The 14,129-nt window shown below is 45.4% G+C and overlaps 1 protein-coding gene across 1 annotated transcript in view; it reads left to right on the top strand.

Moving 5' to 3' along the window:
- Dnajb14 (DnaJ heat shock protein family (Hsp40) member B14) overlaps positions 1-14,129 on the top strand; it is a 38,223-nt gene that overhangs the window by 16,101 nt on the left and 7,993 nt on the right. The window contains exon 3 of the mRNA XM_051185432.1: positions 4,228-4,373. Coding sequence (XP_051041389.1) covers positions 4,228-4,373 — 146 coding nt within the window. The remainder of the gene's footprint in view (positions 1-4,227; positions 4,374-14,129) is intronic.

Raw genomic sequence — 14,129 nt, 5'->3', positions numbered from 1 at the left:
CATGGTAGCCAGGCACTCTACCAACTGAGATGCATCCCCAGCTACTGGAATCAATTTAAATGAGCATCTATAACATTTACAAAGAGAGAGGGGGTTGACAAATGACTTTCCTTTCCTGCCTCTATACTTCCAACCCACTTAAAGAAGGTGTGAACAGTGGGCCAGACAGGTCCTGTGGGCCTCATGTGCAATGTTCTCTTCCAAAATAGGTGATGGGGACCCCTGCCTTTTAAAATTGTTGAGAAAGGAGATTTGCTTTGATTTGTGCTTCTGGCCCAGGCTCCGGGAGTGGGTGGTGTGTATCTGTTTGTGGTCTTGCCGGCTGAGGTCCAAGAGAGCACACGGAGAGACTGCACGTGTGTGTAAATGACTTATCCTTTGAAACTTCTTTTTAAAAGTTTGTTTTATTGTTGAGGATGCAGAAAGTTTGATTCTTTCAGAAAAGAACAAACTAAACGCATGGCAAATGCTTATTTCAGCCAGCAACTTGACAGGATCTAGAATCACCGTGGAGACAGGTGCATCTGGGCACATCTGTGAGGATTTTCTATAGTAGGTTGATTGGGGTGGGCAGATGCTCTCTGGATGGGCAGCACCTTCTGAGGTCTGGTCTGCCTAGCAAGAAGAAGGCTGAGCACGGTGAGCATTCGTTGCTCAGTGCTTAGTGTTGCACTTTAGGGCGGTCAGGCTTCACATCTCCCCTTCCTGCTGTGACGGACTTCCCTACCAGTGTGAGTCAGAATAAACCCGGCTGCTTTCTAAGTTGCTGTAGGCAGGATTTGCTCATGAGAAAAGTAACATGTAGCTGATGATGTGAGAAAGTAAGGTGTCTTAGTGATTGTTGTGTTGCTGTGAAGAGACACCAGGGCCACAGCAGCTCTTATAAAAGAAAGCATTTAATTGGAGCTGGCTGGCGTACAGTTGCAGAGGTTTAGTCCATTGTCTTCATGGTAGAGAGCATGCAGCAGGCAGGCAGACGTGGTGCTAGAGAAGAAGCTGAGAGTTCTACATCCAGATCCTCAGGCAGCAGGGAGAGCAAGACAGTGGGCCTGACTTGAGCGTTTGAAACTCAAAGCCCACCCAAGTAACACACTTCCACCAACAAGGCCATACCCACTCCAACAAAGCCACGCCTCCTAGCCCCTGTGACTCAGCACTCAACTATGTGAGCCTATGGTGGAGCACTACACTGAAGTGTGTCACTTTCCTAGCTAGTTGTGTGGCCAACTCGACTCTACCAAGAAGGAAGAATGAATCACAGTGAAGGGTCTGCAGAGACACGATTGGCCTTGGCCATATCGGTGGGGAATTATATTGATTGTTCATCGGTGTGGGAGAGCCCAGTTGTGCTGGCTAATTTTATGCTAGAGTAATCTAAAAGGAAGGACTATCAATTGAGACAATGCCTCCATAAGATCCAGCTGTAGGGCATTTTGAAATTAATGATTGTGGGTGGTGCCATCTCTAGGCTGATGGTCCTGGGTTCTCTAAGGAAGCAGGCTGAGCAAGTCGTGAGGAGCAAGGCAGTAAACAGCCCCCTCCATGGCCTCTGCATCAGCTCCTGCCTCCAGGTTCCTGCCCTGTTTGAGTTCCTGCCCTCACTGCTTTTGGTGAAGATCTGTTATATGGACCTGTAAGTGAAATAGATTCTTACCTCACCAACTTTCTTTTGGTCCTGGTGTTTGATCACAGCATTAGTTACCCTAACCTGGGGTTACACTAGCCTTCTGGGGGGGCAGTGGTTTTAGGCTATATTATGAAAGCTGCCACTGCACAGCAGATTATGAGTGAGCCAGGGTGCGTGAGTTAGTAAGCAGTGTTCCTGTGAGGTCTCTGCTTCAGTGCCTGCTTGAGTGCAGGGTTTCCCTCAGTAGACTTACCCAGAGGTATAAGCTAAGACGAACCCTTTCATCCTCCAGTTGCTTTTGGTCCCAACAGCAGAAAGCAAACTAGAGTGACATTCTGCAGCCAATCAGTTTCTTCACCTGTAGTCCCCATGGACTGCACCTGGCATGTAGTAGGTGCTCTGCAGTCCCCCTTCCGCCGCCACACCTTCCCGACACATAGTTCTAAACATGTCTAGGAAAAAGAATCTCCGGAGGACTTTGACTTACACTGTTGCCTTAGAGTTTCTGTTGCTGTAATAACGGCCATGACAAAAAAGCAATGTGGGAGGAGAGGTTTTATTTCACCTTAGAGCTTGTAGTCTATCATCCAGAGAAGTTAGGGCAGGAATCCGGAGGCAGGAGCTGATGCAGAGGCATGAAGGAATGCTTCTTACTGGCTTGCTCCTCATGGCTTGCTCAGCCTGATTTTTCATAGAACCCAGGAACCACCAGCCCAGGGACCATCCACAGTGAGCTGAGTTCTCTCCATCATCATCAATCAGGAAGATGTCCCACAGGCTTGCCCACAGGCCAGTCTGCTGGGGACATTCTCTCAATTGAGGTTCCCGTTTCTAAAATGATTCTAGTTGACATGAAACTATTCATTACAATTGACCCTTTGTCAACTTACTGCACAAACACACCACCAGTAAGCCATAACTTTTCTTATTGTCCCTAAGATACCATCAGTATCAGCATGACAATATAAAACATATTCAAAACTTTAAGTGTCTCAAAGTCTTTAAAAATTCAAGCCTTAAAAATTTCGGTCTCTTTACAATATACAAAATCAGCCAGGCACAGTGGTGAATGCCTTTAATGTTAGAACTCTAGAGACAGAGGCAGGCAGATCTCTGTAAGTTTGAAGCCAGCCTAGTCTACATAGAGAGTTCCAGGACAGCTAGGCCTACACAGAGAGACCCTATCTCAAAAAACAAAATATCCAAAGTCTCTCCAAAACACCAAAGTCTCTATAAAAGTTCAAATTCTGTCAACCTTGGACTCCTGTAAAATAAAAATAAAATTAAAAAAGGAAGGAAGGAAAGAAGGAAGGAAGGAAGGAAAAATAATTTCAGTCCTTTTCCTACTCCAAGAGGAAAGAATCAGAGCATACAGTCAAAATCATACCAGAGCAAAGCTGGCATCCCTCCCACACTGTGAAGTTCAGTGTCAGGCTTTGGGGACTCAGGCTTGTAGGCTCCAATGAGCTTGCCACAGCACATGTAGGGAGTCTCCTAGACTGAGGCCGGCTCCGTGCCACAGCGGCTGCTGTCCTTGGTGATCACCCCACAGTACTGGCTTCTCCAAGAAAACTGTAATTTCTGCAATTGTCCCTTCTCTTGTTTCCTCTCCATAGACACAGTACACCATGGGTGATTTCATTATAAAGCAAGAGTCAAGGTGCCTGTTGAGTGCCAAGCACTGAAACCCACCTCAGCTCTTTTTGGATTGGTCTCTGGGATTTTTTCCTCCTGGGCTCTGTCCCCCTTTCCCTTTCTCCCCCATCTCTTCCAAGTTTGGCCCCTACTGACCAGCTGCCCCAGGTAGCTTGCCTGTTGTTAAGCTCTCAAGACACAGGATATGGGACACAGCCCAAGTTACAAAATATTGTACAAAGAAATACACATGTGCATGCTGGGTGCTCTCAGCCACAGGGCTCTGCCCTTACGCCTACCTTGGCTTTTTGGGTGCCAGGTAATTTGGTTGTAGAGTGTTGCCATCCTAGATTCTCAGACCCCTTCATTGTTTCTCTGCTTTTCCTGGCATGTTTTCAACACTCCAGACTTCAGTGTGCAAACCTTCGGGAAGACCTGAGAAATGGACTGCATTAAAGTAGTCACTAGGAATGCCCTGATGGAAATTGGGTGTTACAAGTATTCTTTAATCCCCATTATCACCTTCGAATGTTTTATTAGCACAGGACCCCTGATCTTTTAGAGTACTCAGGTAAATTCTCAGTGGCAGTGGCTTGTCTTGGGTTCACACGGGACAGGACCGCAGCTCCTGTGCAGAGGGTAGCCCTGCCCTTGTTCTTGGCTAGATCTGCACCGTGCACTAACTGTTCTTGCAATGTTTAGTTCTTAGTTGTGACACACTTTTGAGGAGTTTTTCCCACTGTAGCTGCAGTGAGCGTACCGCCCTTCATCTGTACTCTCCATGAGCTATACTCCCCTGGAGCTTTGATAAACTATGAGGTGGACATTCTTGTGGGTGGAGGGATTGTCTGTGTACTGGAGAGAATGGAGCCAAACAGCCTGGCTAGATCATCACAACCCTTACCATTCTAATAGTGACAGTGTACTCTTGCTTGAAATTTATATCATACTTTTCTTGTTCACAGCATAAACAAATGTAAAAATTACTATGAAGTTCTCGGAGTTACGAAAGATGCTGGTGATGAAGATTTGAAAAAAGCTTATAGGAAGCTTGCTTTGAAGTTTCATCCAGACAAAAACCACGCCCCGGGAGCCACCGATGCTTTCAAAAGTAAAGTAACTTATAAAGCTTCAACACAGTCTTCTTTAGAATGCACTTTACAATGTTTCAGAATGTGAGATTAGGCTTTTCTGCTGGTGCATCTAGAAACCAGCTTAAGGACTGTCTAAAGATCCTTTGAAACTTTAGCACTAGCTTCCATTACTCAGTCAAGCAAATGCGATGTGGCTGGTATCCGCAATCCTACTCTAGATAATTGCATGCCTTCTAGTTTAGTTTGAGGAGGTAGATTGATGGTTTGCATTCATTTCCAGCCTTGATATCTGGCTCCAGGTCAACTGGAAGTGACAGTGTTAATAAGTTTTTCCTGGACATGGTCTGGAACCAGGATTTCCTAGACAGTCTATTCGAGGACTGATGGCAATAGTTTTATCTTTCTGTGACCCCGGTCAGGTTTTATGATGCTGCAGTTCAAACCCAGGGCCATGTACATGTTAGGCAAGTATTTGGCTGCTGAGCTGGGATATTTGAACCTGGGTCTTGCTATGTAACTCAGGCTGGCCTTGAACTTAACAGCATTCCTGCTTTGTCTCTGAGGGCTGAGGTCATAGACACAGCACAATTCTCCATTCCTTGTGTGCATTTCTAGTAATATGATTCCTTTTGCCTCTTCAAAGTTGATTTCTTATCTCTTGTCTGCACTTTTTTATTCCATCCCTGCCCAATATTTGTTTAAGTCTTGGTGAGTTTAGTAAGTATTATATGAAATATGAATAAATATTAGGTAACTGATTTCATAATTTCCTGTTTTGTATGTTGTAATGAAAGAGACATGGCCATTTCTTCTCTCCCTTACCCTTCTCTCCCCATGTCTGCACATGCTTCCTGTTACGTCGTCTTCTTGGGAGGCCCCCCTCTCTGAAAGATTGGGCTTCCGGCAGTAGGATGGCTATGCTTTGGGCTTATTAATAACAATAGCAATAGTTTCATGTTTTGTTATAGTTTCATTGTAGCGATGAATATGTTATCCATAGTGCAACATGTCACTTTGTGACTGATGAACCTTGTGAATTTGATATTCATAGAGCCAGTGTTTGTTTTTAGTAGCATGCCGAGGTCTTACAGTGGAAGGAAGGAGGTACTTAATGTTTTAAAGGTGTCAAAAAAAAAAAAAAAAGACCTGTTTGGTCCTTCATAAAACTGTTAACCATCCAGGCATTGTGGAGCATGCTTATAACCCCAGCTTTCAGGAGGCTGAGGCAGAAGGAGCACAAGTTTGAGGCAAGCCTGGTCTACATAGCAAGTTCCAGGCCAGCAGGGCTATGCATTATAACATTGTTTTTGTTTTCCCATCAGCTGGAGAGAGGTGAGTAGGGGAGGGACAATACTGTTTACAGAACAGTCTTATTTGTTGAAGGAAGTTGCCAAGGAAAATACAACTGGGAATTAGTAATATATTCCAATGAAAGCACTGCCAAAGTTGTGCTTATGGAAAAGTAAAGCAGCGTTTTCTTAACAGTGGTGTGTTGAAAGTATCGGAAGCCTGGGACGGGCAAGATGGCTCAGCAGGTAAAGGTGCTTGCCGCCAAGCCTGGCAACCTGAGTTTGAGTCTGGGACCCAGGTGGTGGGAGGAGAGGGCTGATTCCCACAGGTCATCCTATTACCTGCACACATATGTTCATGTGTGCGCACTCACACATAAATAAATAAGAAGCTAAAAGAAAGGAATTAAGAGAAACCGTATTTGAACAGTTCAACATTATGAGTTAAAGCAGTTTAGTTTAGTCTCCTCATTGTCTCATGAGTCCACCAGACTGATGGTTAGCTCGTCCCCATGATCACACAGGTGGCCCTGGTTAAACTCAGCAGGGCACACAAGAAAGACCTAGCAGGATTTCTAGAGGAGGTGCATAGGAGAGCCTGGGGAGTGTCATCACTCAGAATGCATTTTATACATGTATAAAAGTGTCAGGACAAACTTAATGAAATGAACACAAATGCTTTGTTTCAAAATGCTTAGAAATACTTTTGTGATCGGAATGTTTGTGATCGTCCAGTGTTGTCAGTAATTTTGTTCCTGGGTTGGAGAGATGCTGCTCTGGTTAAAAGTCCATGATGCTCTTCCAGAGGACCCAGGTTGAATTTCTGTCAGGTAACTTCAGTTGTAGGGGATCTGACACCCTCTCATGGTCCCCACAGGTGCTGCACCCATGTGGTACAAGCATCCAGTCAAGATACTCATGCACTTAAAAGGAAATAGTAGTCCTTCGTCATGTTAGAATGTTAGGCTTGGCACCATGTGTGCTTGTGCACACCTGTAATCCCAGCACTTGGGAGATAGAAGCAGGCGAAGCAGGAACAGGGACTCCAGGTCATTCAGACCTACAGGAGAAACTATGTCAAACGATAATGAGAAGCCAAGAGGTGGTTATCGTGGTAAATAAGGTTCAGGATAAACAAATAGGCCGAATAGATGTTTATTCAGGGAGAAATAACTTACAACCTAGACAGATGAACACCAGGAAATTCAACCCAATCCTCTCCTGTCCGAGTCACGCCAAAAAGAGAGCGCCTTCCTGGCCCCCTCCGACCTCCTTCCACAGGTCACCTCCGCCCATGGCTCCACCCCCCAATGGGCGTGGTCAGTGCCACAGAACTATTTCACTACAGGTGGTGGCCCATGCCTTTAATCCCAGCACTCGGGAGGCAGAGGCAGGTGGATCTCTGTGAGTTTGAGGCCAACCTGGTCTACAGAGTGAGTTCTAGGACAGCCAGGACTACACAGAGAAACCCTGTCTCAAAAAACCACACATAAAGAATAATAAACAAACAACCCGGAGCAATGGCTTAGTGGTTAAGAGCACTGGCTGCTCCTCCAGAAGACCCAGGTTTGAGTCCTTGAACCAATATGATGGCTAAAGCATCAGTTCTGTGGCGCCCGATGCCCTCTTCTGGCTTCTGTAGGCACCAGTCATGCACAAGGCACATAGATTCATGCAGGCAAAGCATGTATACACATAAAATAAAGGTAACTTATGAACCAACAGAAATGTTAGGCTGTCTGTAGCTGTAGTGCTGTAGACAGGTGGTGGAATGTTTGGCTAGTGTGCACAAGGTCTTGGATTTGGTCTGTAGTAACACACACACACTCACATACTCACACACACACTCATACACACCACTCTCTCTCTTCTCTCTCTCTCTCTCTCTCTCTCTCTCACACACACACACACACACCCTGAAGAATGTTAAACCAATTTCTCCCACTAATATAGGAAGGTCATGTGAACATTATTGGCTTATAAAAACACTAAGAATATAGGTGCTTGCATTGCAATAGTTGCTGTTGTCCCTTTAAAGCAGCAAATAGCACAAATGCCCCAGACAAAGCCAGCCATGCACTCACCAAGATGGTTAAGGGTTGGGTGTTATATAGTCATGGCTTAATGCTCTGCTTTATAAAGGAGAAATAATAGTGATCAGCATGCTGGGGAATGGTGATCTCTATGAAGAGGTTCACACAGCCAGAGTATGAGTGGCTATCTATACATCAGAATTCCATCTTACTGGTCCCCAAGGGATCAGAATTGGGAGGTCAGGAGCCAGTTTCTCCCAGTAGAAACATGACAGAAACTCCAAGCTGTAATCCACAGATTTTCAGTCTTGCAGCAAGTTTTGGTTGCAGCAAGTGTGCAGCAAGCACACAGAAATGGTTGGCTTCAGTTGTGACACACAATCCCTGAATGTCTGACGGTATTCTTAACCAGTCTTTGTTTGGAGATATCAAGTGGTTTCTTCTAATGCTTGGGTGATTTCTTCTTCTCCTCCCCCTCCTTTTATTTATTTATTTGTGTGTGTGTTTGCACACACATGCCTGGACACCTGTTCATGTGTGCACACACATGGATATCAGAGAACAATTTGCAGCACTAGATTCTCTCCTCCCACATGTGAGCCCTGGGGTTGTGGCGGGCGATTTTTACCTGCTGAGCCGTTGCATTAGCCCCCGCCTTGGTCTTTTATATGAAAACGAAAGTGATCACACTGAGACATTATTTTATAGAAAGTGGAAGCCACTGGCAATTTCTTTTGTTCATGAATAGAAAAATAAATATAATTAGATTAGGGACTCAAGTTAAACACTAAAGACGTGTTTTTGCGAGGCAAACAAATACTCTTTACAGCAGTAAACTGAATGCGGTTATTTTGTCTTTCCATGAACCTTGTTCTGTTTACCAAAGCAGAGAAATATTTACTATGCAGAATGGCTTTCACAGCATACCCAACCATGTTTTACAAACTATTCCAGTGGCATGGATTTCCTCTATCCTCTCTGGCATAAATACCACTAAAGGATGCCTGGACTGAAGTGGGCTGTAGCTCAGTGATGCTTGCCTCTCATTCACAAGGCCTTTAGTCCATTGTCGGCCCTTACCACCAAACAAGCAAAACACAACACAACAAAACAAGCAAAACCCCAACAAAACTAGTACAGACTATCCTCCAAGACCGAGGTATGTCAGACTGTTACCCTGTCTGACGGGTGTATACACGGTGTCATAGCAGAGGGCACTAGCCATTGGTTTCATAAATAATTACGGATCATGTGCCATGGCTAGTGCTAGGTTTGGCAGTTTAATATTAACATTGTAGATTCAAGAGCATGTCTCTCGGAACAAAGAAGGTAATAGCTACCTTGGGGTGTTTTCTTATCTTAAATGAGAGATTTGAGATCCCCTCATCCTCACAGAATTTGTAACTCATAAAATGAGACATGTTTCACACACAACGTCACAGCGTCGTGAAGCCTAAGACCAGGCAAGCATATTGCAGTTTTTCATTTTCCTTTTGGTTTTCATTTAATGTTCATTAAAATTCCCATGAGACCATACTTCATGACACACATCTGTGACATCAGCATTTGGGTGAAAGAGGCAGGAGGATCAGGAGTTTGAGGTCACCCTCAGATATGTACGGGCCAGCCTGGGCTACATGAGGCCTGTCTTAACCACACCCTCCCCTACAAAGTGACCTAGTGTCACCCTTGTTTCATAAATGAGAAAATGGAGACTCAGAAAGATTAACTGACGTTTTCCATGTCTCCCAGGAGACTCTCTGTAATTAAATACTCAAACAGAAAAGGATGTCTGAGGAAGAGTCAGAAAGACAAGTAATGCTGTGCCTGTGTGTGAAACCTGTGACCACAGGCACTTGAGGAGGCCCAGAAAGTCAAGGGTTGCTGGGACTGCAGGATTCAGAGTGCACTCAGGACAGCTTTGGTAACTTATTAAGAGCCCCTGCCCCTGGGTATGTGGCTAAGTGTTCAGCACCTATCCAGCACTCATGAGTAATTGATCCCTTGTGCCATACAAGAGAAAAGATGAAAATTGAAGTGACATTAGGATGAGTCATTGAACAATCATTCATATCTCAATGAGAACCGGTTTTTGGTGAGATGTTTGATTTTTATGGTTAGAGAAGAGAGGGAGGGTAAAGGCTTGGATGTGAGAGCGAGGCAGAGTAGTTTAAACAACAGTAGCCTTTTGGATAAAATCACTAATTTTGTCCTGATTCCTCATACCAGGTAGATGAAAAGCTTGAATGTTATACAATGAACAGGTCAAGTGCACACAGGAAACCAACAGGTGTTGAGAAGATCTGTGAACACAGTACTCAGGACCACATCAGCAGTGTGGCGGGGACACCGCGGTACTCGGGGAGCAGTGTGGCCGGGACACCGCGGTACTCAGGACCACACCAGCAGTGTGGTGGGGACACCGCGGTACTCAGGGAGCAGTGTGGCGGGGACACCGCGGTACTCAGGACCACACCAGCAGTGTGGCAGGGACACCGCGGTACTCGGGGAGCAGTGTGGCAGGACACCGCTGTACTCAGGGAGCATGTGGCCGGGACACCGCGGTACTCAGGACCACACCAGCAGTGTGGTGGGGACACCGCGGTACTCGGGGAGCAGTGTGGCGGGGACACCGCGGTACTCGGGGAGCAGTGTGGCAGGGACACCGCGGTACTCAGGACCACACCAGCAGTGTGGTGGGGACACCGCGGTACTCAGGGAGCAGTGTGGCAGGGACACCGCGGTACTCGGGGAGCAGTGTGGCAGGACACCGCGGTACTCGGGGAGCAGTGTGGCGGGGACACCGCGGTACTCGGGGAGCAGTGTGGCGGGGACACCGCGGTACTCGGGGAGCAGTGTGGCGGGGACACCGCGGTACTCGGGGAGCAGTGTGGCGGGGACACCGCGGTACTCGGGGAGCAGTGTGGCGGGGACACCGTAGTATCTGGTAGATCTGACCTTGCATATCCTAAATTTAGGTGATGGAGGACTTGAAGACTTGGCAACCCCAAAACACCGAGAAATATACAAGAAAGAAGTAGTAATTGTTCCAAATACCACTGTGCTCAAATACTACAAAATTGACCTCATAGCGACCCACACTAAGCTCCCTGCCCTAACAGATATTCTAATCCCCTGGAGGGACAGTGGCAGAGGAGGAATTGGGAGCTTCAGGTTCCTTCCTTTTTTTTTTTTTTTTTAAACTATTTATTATATGTAAGTGTTCTTCCTTCATGTATGTATGTGCCTGATGTCCTCATCAGATCCCCTGGAGCTAGACTTTCAGATGGTCATGCTGGTGCTGGGAACCGAACCCAGGTCTCCGTAAGAACCAGTGTTCTTCACTGCCAGGCTATCTCTCCAGCCTCAGGAATAGCTTCCACTTTCATTCATGCTGCATAGTCCCCTTTACCTTTCCTGCCCTTCCATGGTGTCAATGGGATGCTGTGGGGGCCACACCCCTGCTTCCCTGGAGATGAATAGCTATTCTCCTCCCTACTGGGGTGGCATATTAGTTACTCTCACACCAGCTTGATCAAATAAGTGACACACATAACTTAAGGGGAGTGTGTGAGATTTATTTGGGGATATGGTTTAAGAAATGTCTGTCTATCATGAAGGGAAAGTACATGGCATGCCATGCCATGCTGTGTCAAGGCTATGCACATAATGGTAGATAGGAGCAAAGAAAAGAGATGCAGAAAGGAAGCCAGAATAAGTTACCGCTCTAACAGCATGAGGCACACGGCATACTTCCTCCAGTTGGGCTCTACGTTCTACCCTCAGCACCTACGACTCAACGTATTGCTTTACCAATCTCCTAGGCAGTTTTAAGTCTAATCATGTTGGTAGTTTAGATTTACCATCACAAGGGGAATTGCAAATGACATGGTAACCACCATTTAGAAGCAACAAAGCTATAGCCTCACAGTGTTAGTAAAACCACACAGAGAGCAGCAATAAGGCACTCATTCTCTTTTAGCCAGGAGACAGCTATAGTCCTATCTGAGTCTGGAAACCCCATATCTTCCCAGCGCTGGTGAGGAGTTCCCCACTCAAACACTTGATGTCATCAGAGTCGGAGGGGCAAGGAACCTGGCTTGGATGTCTGTTCCTGCCTGAAAGTGGTGAGGTAGTGTCCCCTGTGCCATTGGAATGGTACAAGGAAAAGAAGGTAAAGCGCAGCATTTAAGATGCGGAGCCTTCCAGTAGACGAAATAACAAAATTTCGATTGAAAATCTCTTATTCCAAGAACCAGGACCTCGAGTGGAATTTTAAAACTCAGTCTGTTAAAGATACCCACATGGAGAGGACAGAAGAGTAAAGACATTACTGTAGCTGTGATACAGATGATCTGAAGAATGAACTTTAGTGGGCTAAACGCAAACAAGATCTGAAAAGAAATACAGAATCTGAACAAAGTGGAAATGCATTATCAAAAGTAGAGATCTGAAATCCCTACTAATGAATGAGTGGAAGAAAGGCAGAATGAGCAAAGAACAGACAAACTAGACAAAGAAAAATGGACACTTTGAACAAGACTGTGATAGAGGGCTGAAGACATGGTCTCAGAGACCATGACTGTAACAGAAGATCTGATGCTCATGTCTGAAGACACGGCCTCAGAGACCATGACTGTAACAGAAGATCTGATGCTCATGTCTGAAGACACGGCCTCAGAGACCATGACTGTAACAGAAGATCTGATGCTCATGTCTGAAGACACGGCCTCAGAGACCATGACTGTAACAGAAGATCTGATGCTCATGTCTTGGGAAGGGGGGGGGGGTTCTGAGAGCGGGGAGAAAGATTGAGCTGAAAGTGCCGATAATGAAAGTTTGGAGACTTCCCAAACTTCACACCAAAATGCAAGTTTTTGTATATGAGAAATTGAATGAGCCCTAAGCAGTTAAAGGAAATCTACAGCAGAGATATCACAATCAACCTTGTGGAGATTAAAGACATAAACAGACTTGTCCTCTGACTTCCACATGCGTGCAGCACACACACGTACATGAAATATGTTTTTAAAAAGTTTAAGACATGAAAATAGAAGTGGGGCCAGTTGGGAAGAAACAGGGATTTGTGGGAATGGGCGGGGACAAGAAGGGGTGGGCGGGGACAAAACAGTATGGGAGGCTAATGGGAATGAATATGATCAAATACATTATGTATGCACACATGAAAATATCACAGTGAAACCCATTATTATGCATAATTAATGTATGATAATAAAAGCTTTTAAAATTATTATTTAAAGCACCCAGAAGGGCCTGGGGCGGTGACTCAGTAAAGTGCACTGAGTTAGATCCCTAGAACCCATGTGAAGAAAAGCGTGATGGCAGCACACACTCAGAATCCTTGCTGAATCCCTGGGGCACCCAAAGGTTATCCTCTGGCCTTTGCACACATGCAAACACAGATGCTTGCACATGCATACATACATGAGCATGCACACATGTGCCATACAACATGAAACACACACACACACACACACACACACACACGAAGTGATATTTTATTGAAGATAATTTGCACATGGCAAAGGAGCCATGGAAAGACTTCGGCATCGTTAACTACTAGAGAAATGCAGAGTGAAAGCAAGATGCCAGATAATGCTGTGCGCCTATCATAATGGCTAGCGTAGGAAAGTGCACTGGCTCCTTTTAAAGGTTCTGAGTGCAAGGAATGGATTATTCATGTAAAATGAGAATCATTTGCAGAACAGCTTTGGAAGTTGATCAAAAACCTAATTCTGAGCTACCATACAATTGAGCAATGCACTCCTGGCATTTATCCCAGAAAAATGAACATTTACATTTATACATAAACCTGTGGTAAAGGCATATAGCAGCTTTATTGTAATAGCCCCAAACTAGAAAGGGCCCAGCTGTCATTGAGAGGATGAGCAGTTAAACCAGCAGTACTGTAGCCATACCATGGTGTAGGAGTGAGTGGTATGTAGTAATAAAAATGAACACACTTCTGATATGACTAGCTGGATCTGTCTGGGTACTGTGCTCATTGAAAAGAGTCAGTTCCAAAGAGTTTCACTTATATGAAGTAATCCTGTTTTTATAGAGAGTGTGTGTGTGTAAAGAGAGAGAAGTGTGTGAGAGAGAGAGAGAGAGAGAGAGAGAGAGAGAGAGAGAGAGAGAGAGAGAACTTCAACATATAACCCAGGGTCCTTCTGTCTCAGCTTCTCTCATGCTGACATTATATACATGCACCCCCAACTGGGCCTTCAGCATCCTAGAAATGATACAATTAGAGAAATGACCAATAGTTAGGTAGTTATCAGGTATTGAAGAGAATCAGGATGGAGCAGGAATTGAATGTGGTTATGAAAGAGGACCTCTTAGTGCCAGTAAGATGGTTCAGTTAGCATAAAGGTGCTTGCCAAGCAAACCCAGTGACCCAAGTTCCATTCCCAGAACTCACAGAACAGTG

Source organism: Phodopus roborovskii, unplaced genomic scaffold (assembly GCF_943737965.1).
Source record: "Phodopus roborovskii unplaced genomic scaffold, PHOROB, whole genome shotgun sequence".
NCBI lineage: Eukaryota > Metazoa > Chordata > Mammalia > Rodentia > Cricetidae > Phodopus > Phodopus roborovskii.
The sequence above is the reverse complement of the archived record's forward strand: the minus strand, read 5'-3'. Positions and strand labels throughout refer to the sequence as shown.